General features: G+C 39.7%; 1 protein-coding gene across 2 annotated transcripts; it reads right to left on the reverse strand.

The window, feature by feature from the left end:
* Window positions 1-7,572: 7,572 nt before the first annotated feature.
* On the reverse strand, window positions 7,573-16,383 carry skap2 (src kinase associated phosphoprotein 2). 2 transcript variants are annotated; one of them, XM_044207467.1, is made up of 13 exons: window positions 16,224-16,383; window positions 15,731-15,836; window positions 15,574-15,599; window positions 15,048-15,146; window positions 14,190-14,270; window positions 13,922-14,005; window positions 13,659-13,783; window positions 13,232-13,295; window positions 12,973-13,068; window positions 12,724-12,798; window positions 11,382-11,494; window positions 7,938-8,041; window positions 7,573-7,798 (listed from the first exon to the last, which is right to left on the reverse strand). In XM_044207467.1, the coding sequence occupies exons 1-12, from the start codon at window positions 16,261-16,263 to the stop codon at window positions 7,949-7,951; spliced, it is 1,002 nt and encodes a 333-aa protein (XP_044063402.1). In that variant the 5' UTR covers window positions 16,264-16,383; the 3' UTR covers window positions 7,573-7,798; window positions 7,938-7,948. The 2 variants fall into 2 exon arrangements, with proteins under 2 accessions (XP_044063402.1, XP_044063401.1); XM_044207466.1 differs by having other exon boundaries at window positions 15,048-15,149.
* Window positions 16,384-19,620: the final 3,237 nt, after the last annotated feature.

The following is a 19,620-nucleotide window of genomic DNA, read 5'->3' on the forward strand; positions in this document are numbered from 1 at the left end:
GACAGCCAAAAAAGGATTTTCAGATGTTACATCTGTCCTTGTAGCTGTGTGTACCTGTGTCTTTATGTGTGTGTGCTTAAAAGCCAACCCTATATCCTAACACCTGTCTCAGTCTGGTGGAAAAATACTTTTTCTCAAGGCTGAAACATTTTTCTCTGTCACTCAATTACCACAGATGGAAATGAGCTGACTTAAGAGCTATCCATCATTCATCAAACCCAACAGCCCCAGTACCTTTCCTTGGTTCTGCATGGCTTATACCTGCAATTTCCCCTCCACATGCTGTCGCCTTTTGGTGCATGGATGTAGCAATTACTGGGAACGGGTGTGATCACTGTACCAAGGCCAGCAACATCTTCTCATCTCCTGGAATCAGGGCTGATCAACGTGGAACCAGCTCCTCTGGCTTGAACACATGGGCCTGAGGGGGAAAAGAGAAGTCGAGACCACTGCTTCATAATTCCCTGAAAAAATATGTGGTGTAAGATCAAACATGTTTCCTTTGGAGCATACAGCCGAAAACAGATGGAGAAGGAAGGGCCTTGTGTTAAGATAACAGTCTGCACTTGCTGTTTATATTTGTATATATTCACAAACATTCTTTAATCCATGCTAAAACACATATCTTTATGCAAATTGTACAAATGGGATCCTAAACGTTATAAATGAGCTCAGACAAGAGTATAAGAACTCTGAAGTGAAACATGAGTGTTGTAAGATACCTTTAGTGTCTATGATGCCTTTTACTCATCCTTACATGAATTTGTGTCTTGGCACAGGGGAACAGCCCCTCTGTGTGTCACAAGATCATGTGTGAATAACAACCCCTCCAGACTAATGTCTTATTAGAGATGAGGAACATGTAGAGAGGGAGCTCTTTGGTCAGACCCAGCTCAGTGAATGGAGAGGGGCCCGGTGGTGGCAGCAAGAGGACGATAGAGGTTGGAGAAACAAGGGGGGGAAATGGAGGGGTAGAGGGCACCGTCTCTTGAGGCCTCTGTGCTTCGCTGCCAGTGTGTGTAAATCAGCAGGCAGCTCACGGCTGCAATGAGGTAGAAAATAAAAAAAACATAAAAATGTCCAAGTGAAATAAGAGGCAAGGAGAAATCTTTTATGATGAGCCTAAATTCTCCTTACTCTGCAGTAGATCCACTGGCCAGCTCAGCTTGTCTTCTCCAGACACCGTCCATCATCCCAGTGTCCGCATATAGCCACAAATTACTCAAATTACCCCACCTGCTATTCATGTAATACATATGTAATGAGTATCCTAAATTCACATGATTATCATTCATGGTATGTTAATAGGCCCATGTCAAATTCATTAATATGCATGTAAATTGATGTGGACTGCCAAACCAGAATGTCTGAAGTTCTGCAGATGTGGTTTAATACATATAAAGTCCTGAACAGAAGTTTATCAACATGTTTAAACTTGTGGTACTGAACATTTTTCATCATTTGAGCATGGAAGTTCATTCTTGACATGTGGGAATAGTATATATAACCAAAACAATCTAAACTCAAAGGTCTGTTTACTAGCTTTTGGAGTTCTTCAGCGAATAAGGCTGGTTTAGGTGGCATCGCCAAGTTCGCTAGTTGAAAGCTCAGAAAGGTAGTGAGTGGATCTTCGAGCTTAGATTATTTTGGTTACACATACATCATCATATTTCTTTACATTTTCTCACACTTTAGCCATTGGTCAGTAAGGTAAGGCAAGTTTATTTATAGTGCCTATATAAAGTATTGGAAGTTTCCATGTTTTATTGTTCTACAACACTGAGAGATTTATTGTGACTTTTTTGACACTGATCAACAGAAAAAGACTCTTTAATGTCAAAGTGAAAACAGATCTCTACAATGTGATCTAAATTTATTAAAAGCATAAAATACAAAATACATGTTTGCCTAAAAATTCACCCCCTTTAAAATAACACATCTAAATAATCACTGGTGCAGCAAGTTGGTTTAAGAAGTCACATAATTAGTTACATGGAGTTCACCTGTCTCTGTATCTGCAAGGTCCAACTTCTTGTGAGCTGGTATCACGGCAAAACCTACACCATGAAAACAAAGGCGCACTCCAAGTAACTCCACAAAAAGGTGATTGAAAAGCACAAAAGAGATGGATACATAGCACATTTAAAAAGGCAATTCCAAGCTCTTTATACTGTATGCCATATAGTCTAGCTTTTCACTATCACTATTAAGTGATATATGCTCAATTTCAGTGTCATGGCAGGAGGGACGAATCAAATCATGTAAATGCCTCAATGAAAAACTCCAAATTATCTTGTACAGTAACTGTTTCTAACACTGTTACAAATGTTAGTCAAATGGTGTGAAAAAGTGTTTGCTCCCTTCCTGATTTCTTTTTTTTTTTTTGCATGTTTGTCACACTTAAATGTTTCAGATCAAGAAAGAGACTGGGCAAAAATGGCCTGCATGGCAGAGTTCCAAGACGAAAACCACTGCTGAGCAAAAAGAACATTAAGGCTCGTCTCATTTTTGCCAGAAAACATCTTGATGATTCCCAAGACTTTTGGGAAATTACTCTGTGGACTGACGAGACAAAAGTTAAACTTTTTGAATGTGTGTGTCCCATTACATCTGGCATAAAAGTAACACCGCATTTCAGAAAAAGAACATCATACCAACAGTACAATATGGTGGTGGTAGTGTGATGGTCTGGGGCTGTTTTTTTCCCAGTTTCTTTCTTATGGTGGAGTCATGAACACCAAATTTAAGTCAGGCAAGTGAGGCCTGCAGTTCTTTGGATGTTGTTGTGGGGTCTCTGAATGGCTGAAGAAGAACAAAATGAAGACTTTGGAGTGGCCTAGTCAAAGTCCTGACCTGAATCCTATTGAGATGCTGTGGCATGACCTTAAAAAGGCAGTTCATGCTCGAAAACCCTCCAATGTGGCTGAATTACAACAATTCTGCAAAGATGAGTGGGCCAAAACTCCTCCACAGCGCTGTAAAAGACTCATGGATAAGTTATCGCAAAAGCTTGATTGCAGTCGTTGCTGCTAAGGGTGGCCCAACCAGTTATTAGGTTTAGGGGGCAATCAATATTTCACACAGGGCCATGTAGGTTTGGATTTTGTTTTCCCTTAATAATAACCTTCATTTAAAAACTGCATTTTGTGTTTACTTGTGTTATCTTTGACTGATTGACTAAATTTGTTTGATGATCTGAAACACTTAAGTGTGACAAACATGCAAAAAAATAAGAAATCAGGAAGGGGGCAAACACTTTTTCACACCACTGCATTAGTCAGTTAGAAGCCAGTCGGCCGCAACTGTCATCAATACAAGGTTAGCTATCAACGCTTACAGTAAGTATTTAAAGTAACATGAGAGAAGGTCCAGCAGGCTAAGGAGGCCAAATCATCTCTGACAGAACTGCAAGTGTATCAGTCAAAACTGCAAAATGATTTACAGGATGTGAAGGGAAAAAGTTGTGACAATATCTGCCACAGACAATAAAAAGGAACAGTGGAAATTTGAAACTAACCAACAGGGAAATTAAATATAGATACAGTATATAATAGTGTATAGGCCTATAGGTGGTTGACAAATACTGCTACTTGGCATTCAACCACAATCACAGCAGTGATGATTTGGACTAAATTTAAATCTTTGTCATGATGTGCAGTAGTCAGGATTTTAGAAATACGGAGGCCTGGGTCCCCCAGAGATTTTCTTTTCTCACATTTTGAATATTAATTAAAGTATTAAAATATATATTCTGCAGTTTTTATCTCCCTACACAATCATCTAAATACTTTTTCAAAGCCCTCCCCACATAATTCTTGTGGAAAAATATGAAATCCCTTTATATTAATGTGTGTTTTTGGCCTATAATTTTAGAATTTTGACTCTGAATCAGGCTTTAAAACTCAACAGCATGTGTAATTTGTGCGTAATTGTAGCATGTAAACTCCTCCTCTGGTTGTTTAACCCCCCCATGGTGTGCATGGACACACTGTACTGGCGAACAGCAGGACCCGTGCTTGGATACATACCAAAGCTGACATTAAGTGGGAGCAATGGCAGCAATCAGCGATCCTGTGACTCAGTTAGCTCAGCAAGCTCCTGTAATTCAACCCTCATACCTTTACTTCCTCTGTCAGGGGGCTGTCTTACAAAAAAGTTGCTATGTTAAGAGCTGACATTTGAGATGGGACCTCAACCTGAATGTGGGGTCATTACAACCAGGGACATCTAATTCTGTGGGGTGTAAAAGAGGAAAAGAGGAGGAGAGAGAGGAGTGATCAGTTTGCACAGGATTGGCAGTCAGTTGCAGTGAGGTGTAAGAGGTACAGTATGGAGAGGGTTGTAATTACCGTTAGAGCATCTCTTACCTTCCCTGATTACAAACTATCCTCCCAGACCATCTAGGATCATTACTCACCACACTAACTAGTAGAGTAAATCAGTGGCAGGGCGCTGATCTGATATTAGAGCCACAGCCAGAGAGTAAACAGGGCCGGAGTACAGAGGGTGGATCCTTGTAAATAATTTGTGAGGAGATGGAGCAGGAGCAAGGCGTGGGAGATGTTTATAGCAGGTGGACAAACACCTGTCACTTTGATAAGCTTGATTTATCCTGAATGATATGTCAGCACATAGCTCTACCCAGCCTGACAGGCTGAACCTCCAACCCCACACCCTAGAACATGAGACCTATTTGTAACAGCGATCCATACAGTAAGTAAGAGAGATGACAGGAGCGCCTCTGTGGCAACAGCAGCTTCATCAGCATAAAATATAAACTGGGACATGATGGTGTTCAAGGAAACATCCTCTAGGGGGTTGATGGTGATGTTTTCGAGGCCAGAAACTGGTCTTTCAGACAGTGGAGCCACTTGTCTCCCCTCCAGCTCCTGAGATACACAGGTCATCACTGTCTGCAGCTCGCAGAAGGCAATTAACACAAAGGACAAACAGACACTGATAACATGTGAGAGAGGGGGGTGTGGTGCTTGTAATATATGACCCACCTAGACCCATATTTACTGGTCTGCCACTAACCCTGATCTGCAGCTAATAATATTACACACTAGATATTGAAAAATCACTGAAAAGAATGAAAAACTAAGTCTCAAATTCCAGAAATATGAATTTTCAGAGCAGCCTGTCATGGCTGTTAGCTTTCCCTTTAAATACACCCAGTCTCCTCACAATGTCATAAGCCAGCTGAGGAAACCTCAATTTGTCAGCTGCCATGAGTTATGTTAGCAGAAACTGACCTCAATTAAAAGTGACTTGCATTTAAAAAAGTGTCTATTTCAGATTCTAAGATTTAGACCAGATGGAGAGGCTTTAATGGAATGCTGACAGAGGGCCAGTTGGAGAGGTAATACATTTCCTGCAAAATGCCAGGGGATACCACATAAATAAGGCAGTGTTATTCCTGACAGAAACTCTCTATGAAGCTGTGGTGTGATCTACGGCGGAGTGACTCGGTTAAAGAGCAACAGAAACAGCTGACAGCTTGATCAAGATTACCTCTCTAAAGTGGTATAGATCAAGTCTTTAGTCTTCTCACCAACCCCAGGGGTGATGGTATGAAATGGTGATGGTACATGATAATACTCAACAAAGATGAGCAGCTATCACTGTAATATTAGTGTACTGATAGTGTCCTGAGAGTTATGCATTAATGGAGGATGAACATCAAAGTATTGCCTAGTGGAAGTAACAAATGTATGATATAGTTGTTAGGCTGTGTAAGAATTAACATACCTGAGCACTAAATTGTCAGTATAAAATGACTACGAATGTATTCTATCCTGAAGTGAAATTTGTTTTATATTTCCATCATCTTTCTCAGCAAATCAAATTTTATTTATTATTACTCAGCGGCTCAATCTATATATATTTGGCCGGTAAAAGTGTATCTTTATGGTTGCAAAGTATTAATTAGTGATATTCTGGTATCATTTGTGTAATTTAGTGCTTACTAGATTAATGGCACAGTGGCATTTATCTATGAAACATTATATCTTGATGTTAAATTGCAATAAAAGAACCTGTATATTCTGCGGATATGGCTGTCCAAATCTAACTGGGGGGATGGGGGTGTAGTTGACATCCATTAAGGAAATCCTTTATTGGCACATAAAAATGAGAGGCAATATTTAGCCTTACTTGCCTTTGGCAACCTAACCCATAGCCTAACATTAAAAGAAGGACTCTTAGGGGGAAATACCAAGCTACTGTATGTCAGCAGTAAAGAAATATTTGTGTTCGTTATTAAATCCACAATTCAACATCAACACCGAAATGTGTTTTAAGTGTTTCATAATGTGCCTAAATGATGGAATTACACAAACTCAGACATTCAATAATGTTGTAGAAATATTATTTGGTGATCGCCACTCACTGAATATCACATTGTTTCACTACATCCCTTTCCTGCACTAAAACAAAGCATTTCCTCTCTATATCCAATGTAGTATATTCAATAACTAATTATAGTAATTCATTACATCTCCAATTAGCAGAGAGGCTTTATCGCTGCACTGTACCGTAAAGAGCAGGATTTATGTTGGCTTTGAATGTCACCCAGAGGACAGAGGACTAGCTCATCACTCAACAGGAACAAAACAGAGAGACAGGAAGAAGGAAAAAAATAGAGGGAAGAGGGAGAAAAAGATACAGTGAGTTATTGGTTAATGAACGCATTTTCTGTCTCATTTTCTCGCAACCTTGAGAAAACCTTGACATGGCCCCTTTTGTCTGCAGCAAACCAAAAAAGGACGTATTACTCTGAGAGATAAAATTGTAATAGAACTTTGGTATTGCAGTGAGGAGACTGTAAAAAGATATGTAGTATGCATGTAACCTCGGAGGGATTTGCCCAGCTAACGCCACCTCGCCTGCTGTCAAACAACCCCTCAGAGGGTGATAAGCATCCGTGCTATCTGTGTGGGTGGCTGTCTTATTAGTGCACCTCAGCCGTTTCACTCAGGCATGCAGCACAGCCAACCATCTGCCACGCTGTGATCCTCTGCCCAGCAAAGTCTCCCAGGTGCCATAAAAAAGACCCATATCTCTTTGAAGCTTGGACCAAAAGTGCTGACCAGATGAAAAAAATAAATTATTTTTCATTTATCCAGGAGGTTGTGTACATATATTTGGTGTGCACACATTTGATATTGACAGTGGCCTGGTGTTTACTTCACAGCATTACAGATGGCAAATAATGGGATTCAGTAGTCGGGAATGTTTTTGATAAATGCACATATTCCTTACATCCATGCTTGTTAATGGTGTCCTTCCCCCAGAATACTTCAACAAACCTCCATCACACTGGTTTTTAAATTAATTTCTGCTATTAACCTTCTTCCCCTGTCTTTGTTAATTTAGTCTGTAAACATAATTTCGAAATCTGTGTCCGGAGGCAACCAAAAAAAAAAAAAGACAAAAAAAACTGGCATGTGGTATTTCTGCCTTGAGCATCTCTGTCACAGAGGTAATCTATGACCTTTGAAGAGACTCTATTGCCACCTTGTGGCTTAACTAGCAGGTTAAAGAATAAAAAAAATGCTCTCATACAACAGATATATTTAAATCTTTATTCATCTTGCCATTTGCAAATACCAAATTTGCCAAAAGCTGAGCATGAAATGGTGTGGTGGAAAAACTGTATCTTGGACAGAAAATAAATACGAACAAGCAGTGCAACGTGCAGATACTAGAAAAATACTCTTAAACATGTATTTCAGTCATATGAAAATCTCTTCATCCAATCATCAGTCTCTTACACTGGATATGGGAGGGAATAATCCTGAAAATGACACAATGTACCAGTTAAAATAAAGCAGATTAATTCCAGTTACATATTTTTATCCTTTAGATTTGTGCTGAGCAAATAAGTGTAAGAAATAAAACTTGTTCATTGCAGTCATGATGTCTGAGCAACTTACATGGGTTGTATTTATTGAGCATAAAGCTCCATTAGGTAGTCTTTGGGGACAATTCCTATATTTCCATTCTTCTCTCCGACCCACCAGCCAAAGCTCTGGTACTCCTGGAAAAAAGTGGAGATGTTAAGAGGATGATAAGAGTGTGTTGAGGAAACACATTTCCTCATCTCTTTTGTTTCATGTAGGTTTATCTTAAAATTTAAAATGTTGTCTGATGGGAAAGGTACATAGGTACGGAAAGCAGCTATGTTACTTTGAAAACAAAACCCTTGTTCTGGAGACCTTGATAGTGACAATATGTCTAACAGATGAATTAGCAAGGATATGGCGCCCTGGTGGCCTAGATTTAGGATTCCAACCATGAACCACAATGTCCCCAGTTTGTGTCCGGTCGGGGACCTTTGTTGCATGTCATTCTCCATCTCTCCCTGCCCTCATTTCCTTTCATCTCACCACTATTGGCTGCCTAATAAAAGCATAAAAAGCCTTAAAATAGTTTTCCTGTTTTCTGTTCACTCCCACCTCCAAAACAACACCTACATCCCACCAACAACCTCACATTTCTTGTTCCCTGTACTGCCTCTCCACCCGGTGTTGGTTTGGAGACTGCACGCACTTCCCTCCACTCCACACAAAAAACCTCAGTGTGCGTAGAGCACACATAAATCTGTCACAGCATGACAAGTAATCGCTCCAAATGGTTGTCAGCATGCTGAGATGTGAGGAGGACACTGTGAGGAGAATACCCCTCTCTCTCTCTCTCTCTCTTTGGCCAAGAGCCTGACCTCACATCAAAGTCTTCCCAGGACATGAATCAACACTGGAGATCACATTCTGACAAGGCTGAAGGAAGAGGAACCTGCACAATGTTTCAAATCTATGCCAAAACTCAGGGACAAGGAGGGACCACATCTGTGTCCAGTTATTCCCAGGAGGGAGTAATGGATGCAAGTGATCATATGGTAGTATTAGACCCAGGAAGATTACAACAACAATAGTGATGGCAAGCATTGGCAGTTGTCTGGTGATAGGCCATTCATCATGCCAGATAAAAAAGGTGCTTGACTTACTGTCCATGTCACAACATGAATACAGTGAAAAGTCATCTAAAATTATTAACAGCAAATTAAACATCATAAAAAACAAACAGAAAATGTCACCTGATTGCAAAGGCACCTGAGGGATATGTATTATATATTATTTGCAGATTGACACAAGGTGTGTGTAAGAGAGTGCGAGACAGAGTGTGTGTGTGTATATTATGACTTCCTGCAGCTAGCCTTTGAAAAACAGTAACACCTCATTGTGTAGTTCTGGCTGACAAGTAAGTCGTGCTTGAGTGAGTGTGGGACACAACATGAGAACACATATACAGAGCTGTGGACGACTAATGACACCACACACTGTGACAACACACACACACACACACACACAAATTAGCACAAATGCCCTAAACTGGATAATACTACTGTCCCATAATTTTATTACTTCTACCAAATGAAACGCTCCACAGCTCATGCATCAGTTTAAAAGCACAAATTGTACAACAAGTGATAAGGTGAAAAGATGTGCAGGCAAAACAGCAGCAACATGTTTGGGCAGGGTTTACATTTTATCAACGCATCTAATCACTTAAGTTAAGTGTGATGTTACATCTTTCGATTAGTTTTATGTGCTGTGACTTGAACAGGGGGGTGGTGCAGCATATCCGGACAACACACTCTCCCTCACACCAGTCAGGCCCTATAATCAACACCCAGGTCCTGACTGGGGGTCTCGCAGCTGTAATACTACAGCTATTTCTGGCCTGTGGAATGGGGAGGGACGCAAGGAAGAGGGAGAAAGGAGAATGGGGAGGATGGAGGAGGGAGCGACTGGGGGTTGACTGTCCCTTTAGCTGCAGCTGGCTGCTGCAGTCCAGACAGGTTTTATGGTCATTGCCCTCACAGCAGGCCACAACCCCCAACACCAAGGTTTCAGCTAATGGCACTCCCAGTCTGAGTGAAAGGGCAACTTGATTCGTGGTCCTTTTCCACACACGAAGCGGGAGTAATAAAGAGTCATTTGGCCATTGAGCATTGATGGGTCTGTCTGCTTTGTGTATTTGTTTCCTTCCATTAGTGCTGAATCAATTAATCAATTAGCTGGTCAACAGAAAATTAACAATTTTGATAATCCATTATTTTCTTAAGTAATTTATCAAACAAAAATGCTAACAATTTGCTTCTTTCTGCTTCTCAAATGTGAACATTTGATGCCTTTTATACTGTTGGTCAGACAAAAAAATCTAAACATGTCACCTCGGGTTCTGGCAAATGTTGATGGGCATTTAATCTATGAATCAGAAAAATAAATAGAGTAATTAATAATGAAAATAACTTGTAGTTGCAGCCTACGTCCTGTGCTCCTGACTGAAAAAGAAATTGAATTATTAGTCAAATTTATAATGCAGGTTTTTACCTTCAGTCACGTTTTTAAGTCTTCGTGGCTTTCAGGTGCCACTAGATGGCAGACTTGAATCTGGAAACTGACTTGGCCAGTTGACAACCATATGCCTCAGTTGACTACATGCTCCATAGAAACCAAACCAGACAGAAAATATAGCCAGTCTAGATGGTGCACATTTCACACCTTTTTCACACACAAAAAAACATTTACACAAACCACAGGGTCGACATGCATCTGTAAAAGTATAAAATTCCTTGACTAATTTGCAGTTTGATGTTTAAAAACAAGCTTGTTAAATGTGTCACAACAAAATCCAATTCTGTGCTCATATGAACCAGTTAAGCACAAAAGGGCTCCTGTTTGGTTACATAATAAATGTAAAGAACGGCCCCTCAGTTCTCAATACCTGGCACCCACGCCTAGGCGACAAGCCTCGGAAATTGTGCGTCCACTACACGTCCTCACCTGCTCTGAATAGAGTGGCGGACTGAGCCTGGGTTTCCTGAGAACACACATTCCTATTTGGCGAGGTGAGAGAGACGTCTGAGAGGTGTGTGGGCTGAGGGCTGCTCACCGCCTGGCATGGCAGCAGTGGCAGCGTGCTGAAACAGTCCAGATGGAAGTGATGGAATGGCATCGTGTGCCAGCTAAACCCAGCCCCCGCCAACAGCACTAAAACAGTTTCCGTTGTGACACAACTAATCCCCATCACAGTGCCAGAAAGAGAACCTAGCCCAGTCTGCCTCTTACCATCAGTCGTCCACCTCCAGGCGGTGGGCCAGGTGTTGCCAGTAAAGGATATGAACAGTCAGTTTCTCTGAGGGCCTAGAAATAACTCACTTTAGGTGGTCTGAGACCAGCAGAACCACTCTGACTACAAACCTCATCTCACAACTTTTGCATTACAGCTGGTTTGAGCTAATCCTTGCTTTACCGTGCGTCAAGAAAAACACTCATCAATGTTTTACCTGACAAGCAGGGTTCCCCTAACCATACCTTGCTCAGGATGTAGATGGCATCTCCACGTTTGAAGGACAACTCATCTGGGAGGTCCCCTGCACAGTCCCATAAGCCCTGGTAGTAGTTGGGGTAGTCTGTGCTCTTATCAACTGGATGGAAACAGAGTAGGTGGTTTATTTTCTACTGAGAGTAATCACATTAATTGTACAGGTCTGACACAGCAGTGATTGTTCGTGTGCAGCAAAACCAACAGGAGGCAGTAGAGAGCCAGTAGCTTTGAGCCAAGTTCAAACTACCTAGGAAATAGGAAATATGTAGTATGTTCACACTGGCAAAGTGACAAAATTAAATATACTCAAAACAGTCAGTATGTAAAATACAAAAACAGAGATTTTTGAGTGTGCTGTTGATGGACTTTGTTCGCCCACAATGCAATGCACAAAAGAAATGGACGTGCAGCTCACAGCTGGAACAAAATAAAACTAATTGTGGATGGGGGTGAAACAGCTCCAGGCACACCTCAGAAAACAAAAAAATAGCTATTATCTGGCTGTATCTTTGTTAAGTTTAATTTGCAGTGTCTCTGGTTTTAGCTTCTCCATTGTGAGTATTTGCTGCTTTTATATCATTTTAAACTGAATTTCTTCAAGTTTTGGACTGTTGGCCAGACAAAACAAGACATTTGAAGATGTTACCTTGGACTCTACATTTTGTAGACTAAACAATTAATTAAAAAATAATCTTCAAATTAATCGATAATGAAAATAATCGGTTGCGGCTTTATTGTAAAGTTTGTTTGCCTTTGCACAGCATATGTATTGCATCATTTTCTGTTAGTATAAAATTGTATAGTATGGCGATTTTTGTTTTGCTAAGAAATATTTATAGTTTACGGTTTAAACTATAAATATTTCTATATCGTATGCTGTATACAATTATTAACAGCTAGTTTCTTGGCAGTTAATGTTTCCACCTCTCAGCCTATTTAGTGACATGAAGAGGCAACGTTTCCTGTTTGGTGGCGATCCTCAGTGCTTGTTATTGTTACAGGAATGTTTCCATAGACAGAGTTAGATAGCATGGTAGTTTTGCACTTACAGAACTTTAATATGTCACTTATTGACAAAGGAAGTTGGTCAACTTGGCAAAAAGTTATTTCCAGCATTGCGTTAACTTTCAGTTGTGCATGTTAACAGAAACTTCCTCTGTAAATGTCACTTCTTCTTAACTGTAGCTCAGAAGGTTGAGTTTGCTCACAGACACAAATAATGTTTGACAGAACACACACTGAAAGTTACTACACTCTGATCCACAAACAAAATATGAAACTCATATCTATGCAGTCTTGAAACCAGACACAAGTTTCTGTGCTATGTACCTGCAGCAGGAGGAGCAGGTTTTCTTACTGGCTCCACCTTTGGAGGAGGCTTTGCTGGAGTGGGTATGTCATCCTCTGGAGAAACAAGACAAGATATTGATGGATAAGTGTGCTATGAATTAAAGATGAAGATTTTCTGTCTAATTAGTGGACAGGGAAATATACAATGGCAGAAAATAAACTCTTTGAATAAAAAAAAAGAAAACAATATCAAAGAGATGAATGCAGTGATAAAATGCGTGGTCGGACCTGGGAGCTCTTCATAGATGTCTTCGTCGATCGCTCCAACATCATCGTACACTTGCTGTTCCTCCTCTTCATCTTCTGGGATGATGCCTGTCATATCTACAAACAGGGGAACATTTATGCACACGCGCACAGAATATTTGGCAATAATATTTAGAGAATTTTGTTCATTTTGGGGTTTTCATTCATGAAGAAACAAATGCTGCTCTTTCTGACATTATAGAGCACAATAATGAGTTTTTATGATTGAAACAGTTCAAACCTCTCAAAACAAAGTCTATCTGTTTCACCCATTCCTCCGCCTCTTTCACTGATGACGCACAAAACTGTGATGAAAGAGGAGAGAAATGAAAACTGCAGTCAGTGCAATATGCAGTTCTACATATATTAATTAACATAAACAAATAATACTGCATTTATGCATAGTAAAATGTTCCACGTGGAAGAGCCTGAATGTTAGAAACAGTCATTTAGACTTTTTAAATATGCGTGTCAGGTTGAGCCATTGCAAAGGCAGCAGTGTCAAATGAATGAATAGGTTTTAAAAATAAAGATTTAATGAAGTGCATGTACACACATGCCTTGCCAAGTTTTAAACACGACACATCTCAAGTCCACATTTGTTTTTCAATTTAGGACGTACATTTAGAAGAGCAATGACTCAAGCCATCACCAAGAGACGAGCGCACCTGATAGACTCGCTTGTCTGGAGCTGAAATTTCGAAGCAACAGTCTTTCTTTGAGTCTTTCCGTAAGGTGCTGTTCATTTTGACATTGTAGCCATCGATATTGAACTCCCCCTTCTGCTGCTTGTCTGGTTACAAGAAATTAAAATATCATCATTAATGGTTCAGATACAACAACTGCAATGTCACTGTCAATCTGACAGAATGCCAAATATCCATTCATTTAAATGTTCTCAGAGTATCTGATTCATAACTGACTGGAGTACCTTTCTCACTGCCATAATAGTAGAAGATATGATGGCTTAGAGCGCACCATCTCTTCTGCCACTCGGTGCCAAAAAAGCTGTGATCTGTGGAGGGAAAACGAACAATACTCTCAGCATATAGGGCAATTAGAGCTGTGTATTGAAAATGGAATTTTTGTCTATATAAATAGCCTGCTTTTTGTTCACATTGATGTTTTGCCTGAAGAAGACATTGTAGGACATATCATCAATACAACTTTTTTTTTTATCTTAATAGCAGAGCACCCACCCTTTCTGCGCTTCTCAAGGTATCCTGCTTTAAAGACAGACGTCAGGTCCTGAGCTGCCACAGGTGGGGACTGCTGGGCACCTGGAAAAGAGTTGAGGAAACCCAACAAAGTGGGTTCAGTGTTCTCTCTGAGCCCATCATCCTTTCAAAGTGTTTTTAATATGTAAAAGTGAAAATTACATTTGTTTTTAAAATGTTACACATAAACAGGTTTCTAATTAACTTTGCTATCATGTATTCATTTGACTGATGAAGTAGCAAAAGCCATGGAGGCTCCAGTAAGTAATGTTTTGCCTCTCACTGGAGGAGATTCCCCTTGCAGCATGTAGCTTCAATGCAAATGTTCAACTGCTGTGTCAAAGTTGCTTTGTGTGAAAGAGCAGCCATAAAGCTGGCAGCTGCTTACAGCCCATAAACCCCAGACCCTTAATCACCAGGATTTCCCCTGATACTTTAAAAAGTAAATACAAAATCTTGCATATATTGCCATGATGGAGCATACAGGGTTAAAGCTACTGTATATTGAGGAATGTTTTTTCCTCAAACTACAGCCATGGCAGTAATTTTCAGGCCCCAGACTGTGGCTGAGAGCAATAAAGCACGCTCTAGCTGTCAAAGGGGTGGGGTGAAAGAGGTGGTGGGAGTAACACTTGTGCCCCCAAATTGCTTCCCAAGTATGTTGCCAAGTTACAGTTGGAATGTCTCCCTCATTGTGCCACTCAAAGTCACTTTCTCCACGGAGCAGACCCAAAGATGTGTATATTTTCATGCCAAGATGCAATTTTCAATTCTTTAATCCACAGCTTGTTAGCAGTTAGCAAGTCACCTTTGGACGTTTGCTAAGTGCTTGTGGCTTACCTTCGCAAGCCTCTTCATCCTTGTCTGTGCGCTCCGACTGCAGAGACCCTCCATCGTTGTTACTGTCAACTTCCTCATCATCATCTGAGTCATCTCCACCTACTAGAGTAAACAGAAAGTGCTGTGTAGTAATGGTTCATGTTATGGTGTAAAACAGTGGTTCCCAATCTGTTGTGTGTGAGGTGTGAGCAGTTCATTTGAAGAGTAGTTTTCCATTTTCAGACTGTTTGGATAAGTTTTAAAGCTTGGACACTTAAAACTATACTGTATTTCACCAGAAAAAAAGCTAATAATAGAGAAAAGTAATCAGAATTTGAGTATCAGAATTTAGATTTTTCGTATAGTCTATGTTGATAATCATCTTTTTTTTTTTTATCCTGATATAATAAATTTGACTCGTCTTGTGACCCTTTATATTCATATTGTGGCCTCTTGTGTGGGACCTGACCCCCAGGTTGGGAATCACTGGTGTAACAGATTTAAATATAAACCTCAGGATTATTATAAAGAGTAGACTAACACTCACTTTTGTCCTTGAAATCTTGTGGGAAGCTGTTGGGGAGACAATAAATGGTGTTAACAATGTTCACATTTTGCATTCAAATCTTTCAATATTAAGTGAAATATTTATAACCAAATTCAAAAACATAGGACATGCTGATGTACATTGCAAACAGACATACCCCAATTTGACCTCTTTAATCCGTTTGATGAAGGCTTCCCTCCTCTCTTTTGCCTTCTTGCTTAGATTTTCCCCTTTTAATCCATCACAGAGGAAATATTCTAGATCTAAACAACAAATACGAGGTAAAAGAGTCACACAATCTGATATCACTTGCTGACTGTAGCGTTTTATTTGGCAGTCAAACGGCACAAAGCGTCTCACCTTTTCAAAGCACAACAACAACAACACACTCCAAACGCAGCTGTTTGCGGCTTTGACGTGAAACTGCGCATTGTTTGATGCTTATCAGCAGAAGTGAGCAGTTTGAATGAAAAATAAGCTCTATGGCGTGCTGACGATATGCAACTGGACTAAAACTTAAGGCATCCATATTGAGTCTGCGCTTCCTCTTTTAACAAAACGGTCTCTTACAAATTGGACTGCAACGAGCCATGAAAGAACAAAGAAAACAACCCGCGTGTACAAATATGCTATAATTTATGATATTTTACCTGAAATGAGCGACGTTAACTCCTCGGGAATCGGACGCATTACAGCTACTTCTACTTCTACAGTTTGTGCCTGTTGTCCGGCGGGGGGAAACTAATACGGAAACAGCAGCAGGTTCAGAGATACGGAAGTAATTGCTAATTATTTATAACTGACCACACAAACCCGCCTGTTGTTCAACACCCACACTGACGTTTATTGCTCTAACAGCTTTTGTGTGTGTGTGTGTGTGTGTGTGTGTGTGTTTATATATATTTTTGAATGCTGCTGATGACGGGGAGTTGATGCTTTAATGGAGCAGCGGGTCTTTACAGACTAATAAAGTCAGCGGAGAACGCATGATCATATTTTTGATTGACTCCAGATAATATTTCTCTGGCACTTAAGTATGCTGGCTGTGACTGACTCACTGGACACATTGGGAGTGTCTTGTTTTTTTACAATGATGCAAGCACTTTGAGTTTATGAATATGTCAACTTTGTAAATCTAAACAGGGATTATTAATAGCTGAAAAGGCAATTATATAAAACTGTTCTGGAGGTTCCTGTGCCAGGTGTATTGTCTTTGAGCAACCGAGTTGTTTCAAGGAGTCAGTTTCTATTGTAAAATCAATGACAAACACAATTGTCCATCCTGTCTGATGCAAGCAATGTACCAGTGCTGGCAAGAGTAAACAAAAAAACCTCACTTCTTACATCAAATGAAACCTGTGCCTCCTGAAAGCAGCCCATTGTCATATTGTTTATAAAGGTGTCAGTCATTCATTAGTCATCTTTTGACAGGCAGTATCAGCCAACCCAGGTAAAAAAGACCGAGCCTTTGAACTGTATAGCATGTTGTGGTGAAATGTCAGTGCAGCTGTGTGAAGAGCTTCAGCTTTTTACTTGAGCTGCAGGTGGTGGGCAGTGTTTGTCAGTGCTGCCAGTCACACAGACTCTCCCCAGAAACATTTGATTTACTTCAGTTTCAGTCCAGCAGCTTTGGGAAGACTAGCATCCATACTGTATCTATTGTGGTCTCTCTTATTTGTCCTAAGCAGAGAGGAAAAGATGTGTTTCAATGATTGAGATCCAAAGATGCTTGATACAACAGAATATGCAGCTTGCAGTGATGCATTTTCTATACTTTTTACAACTTTATATTTTTGATTAAGTGTTAAAATGTTATATTTGTATTCAGAATCATACTGAGAACCAGACCTTTGATCTTTGGGTGTTTGTCATATGATATACACAGTGTACAATCGCATTCCTCACTTTTTAATGCAAAATTAAACTTCAGATCATATTGTACTTTTCCATGGCTGTTTCTGCATACATTTTCTGATGTTGCTTCCTGTTCAGAGCTATCTGAGTAGCCAATAAATTCTTTATGAGCCTCAAACCCTCTGTGGTCATTCAAAACCTGACCCCCTCCTGACCTGGCAGTAGTTCCTCCCCGTTTGGAGAGGAGAGGAGAGCCAGCTTGACCTTTGACCTTTGTGTGTATCTGTGTGTGTGTGTGTGTGTGTGTGTGTGTGTGTGTGTCCATGCATGTGTGTGGAGGGAGGAATCTGCTGCACACTGTTGTATCTAGTTTCCCATAAAGCTTCATGCTTCATCTACTCCTCTGTCATCTCACAAATTCCTCCCTGTGATTGGTTCCTTCCCCTTTTATCACCCAGCATGTTTGTATTCCACTCACTGCATGTTGACTCTTTCATATAACCATACATAATAGAGAAATTACATAGCCTAATCAAATACATGAATCCTATTAAATATGCATATTGAGGTTGTCATGGTGAAACCTGTGAATGTAGGAAAAAAGGTACAGCATGTTATATGTTATATTTTGTGCTCATACAAAGAAGCTAGCATAGTATGCTAAGGAATAAGTGGCCTGACTTTTTTTAAACAATAAACACATCATGAGAGAGAGTATTTGTGGTTAGTCTAGCCTGGAGAAACTGTAGACACTAACATGCTGACATGGTGTGGTCTCAGTATTTAAAATTAGCTCAGTGGCTTCAGCACCAAATCAAATCTGACTGCCTCTTTGCCTCCTGGGCTTTCAATAATTTTCCTAGTTAGTCCTTGTTTTCAAAATGATCACAATTAGCCATCCTAATACCATATCTCAGCGGGAATAGCACTTCACCACACCTTTATTTATTATTGCTGTGAGGCTCTGAGCCCAAACCGCACAGTCCTGAGAGCAGCACGATGACTGCAGAGATACAGAGGCTATAAATGAATCCTGTTGCCTGCAGACTCTGGTCAGAATAATTGATCAGTGTGATTGTTAATCTTGTGATTCGTGGAACAATCTATGGCTTTAACTTTTTATCAACCATTTCCCTAAACATTTAGTGTGCTAATAAAAAAAAACTGCAACCACGGCTGTTACATTGTTGCAAACGCTACTCTGTTTGCGCTTTATCGAGCCGAGGTTCAACTGGTCGGTGTAAGAATTACTTTAGCAGTAAAGGACAGGATGGAAGACAGGGACGAAATCTGTTTGGTCCAGATTAACATGCATTTACCTTCATTAACATATTAACATTTTACTAAAAATAAATAGAATAAATACAACCTGCTATTTGACTGATATCTGCATAGTCCAGGGTCTATTTTGCTTCTGTGTTATAGTTACAAAACCCTGCTGCTGTGAATTAACCTGAAATAATTCAAAATCATAAAAAGTTTTGAAAAACCATAATAAGGCTTAAGGCGCGATTCTTAATTCAAAAAGATTGCATTACATTGCGGACCAGGCTATAAACAAGCAGCCTTAGTGCTGTGAGTTTTATAGGCAATAAAATTTAATTAGAGAGCCAAGAAAAGTCATAGCTTTTGGCCTGGGACTCATAGCAGGCAATTCTCACTGCAAATTTTCTTTTTTGGGGTTTAAACATGTGGAGGCAATGAATCTTCAAAAAAAAAAAATTCTGGTCAGATAAATCACTAAGGTCTATATGTGAACCATGGTCACATTGAAACAAATCTTTCAACTAAACCTATGGAAATTTTTAAAAAACTGGGTTGCTACTATATAGAATTTGACATTTTTATCACTTGCATTTTATTTGTACTTCACAGTGTTGTGTGTTCACTGCATCTATTTGTTTTGGGGAAGTTTGATATTGTAAAATCAATAGTGTCTTTATACTACAAGAACATATTAACTTAGACTATAATTTTGAAAATATCCTGTGGCTTTTAAATTAAACAGTTTATATTCTCCTAATTTGAATACTGCGAGTAACTGCTCAGCATTATGAATTATGCATGAACATAATTAATTTCTCTTATGGCCATTATTCTTAAAATATATTTTTATATTTTAATTTATAGGCCTGAAATTAATAAGCTCTCCAAACTTTTTTAATGTGAAATAAGACAATATAGCGTTGCTGA

The sequence above is a fragment of the Siniperca chuatsi genome, linkage group LG9 (assembly GCF_020085105.1).
Source record: "Siniperca chuatsi isolate FFG_IHB_CAS linkage group LG9, ASM2008510v1, whole genome shotgun sequence".
Classification (NCBI taxonomy): Eukaryota; Metazoa; Chordata; class Actinopteri; order Centrarchiformes; family Sinipercidae; genus Siniperca; species Siniperca chuatsi.

What these genes read in the sequence shown, in the direction of transcription:
- skap2 (XM_044207466.1), bottom strand. Translation starts at nt 16,263, where the DNA reads ATGCGTCCGATTCCCGAGGAGTTAACGTCGCTCATTTCAG. An exon ending in CCTTGAGAAGCGCAGAAAGG is followed by an intron (nt 14,006 to 14,189) that starts GTGGGTGCTCTG and finishes TTCCCTCCACAG; the next exon opens with ATCACAGCTTTTTTGGCACC. An exon ending in GATAGACTTTGTTTTGAGAG is followed by an intron (nt 13,069 to 13,231) that starts GTTTGAACTGTT and finishes CCCTGTTTGTAG; the next exon opens with ATATGACAGGCATCATCCCA.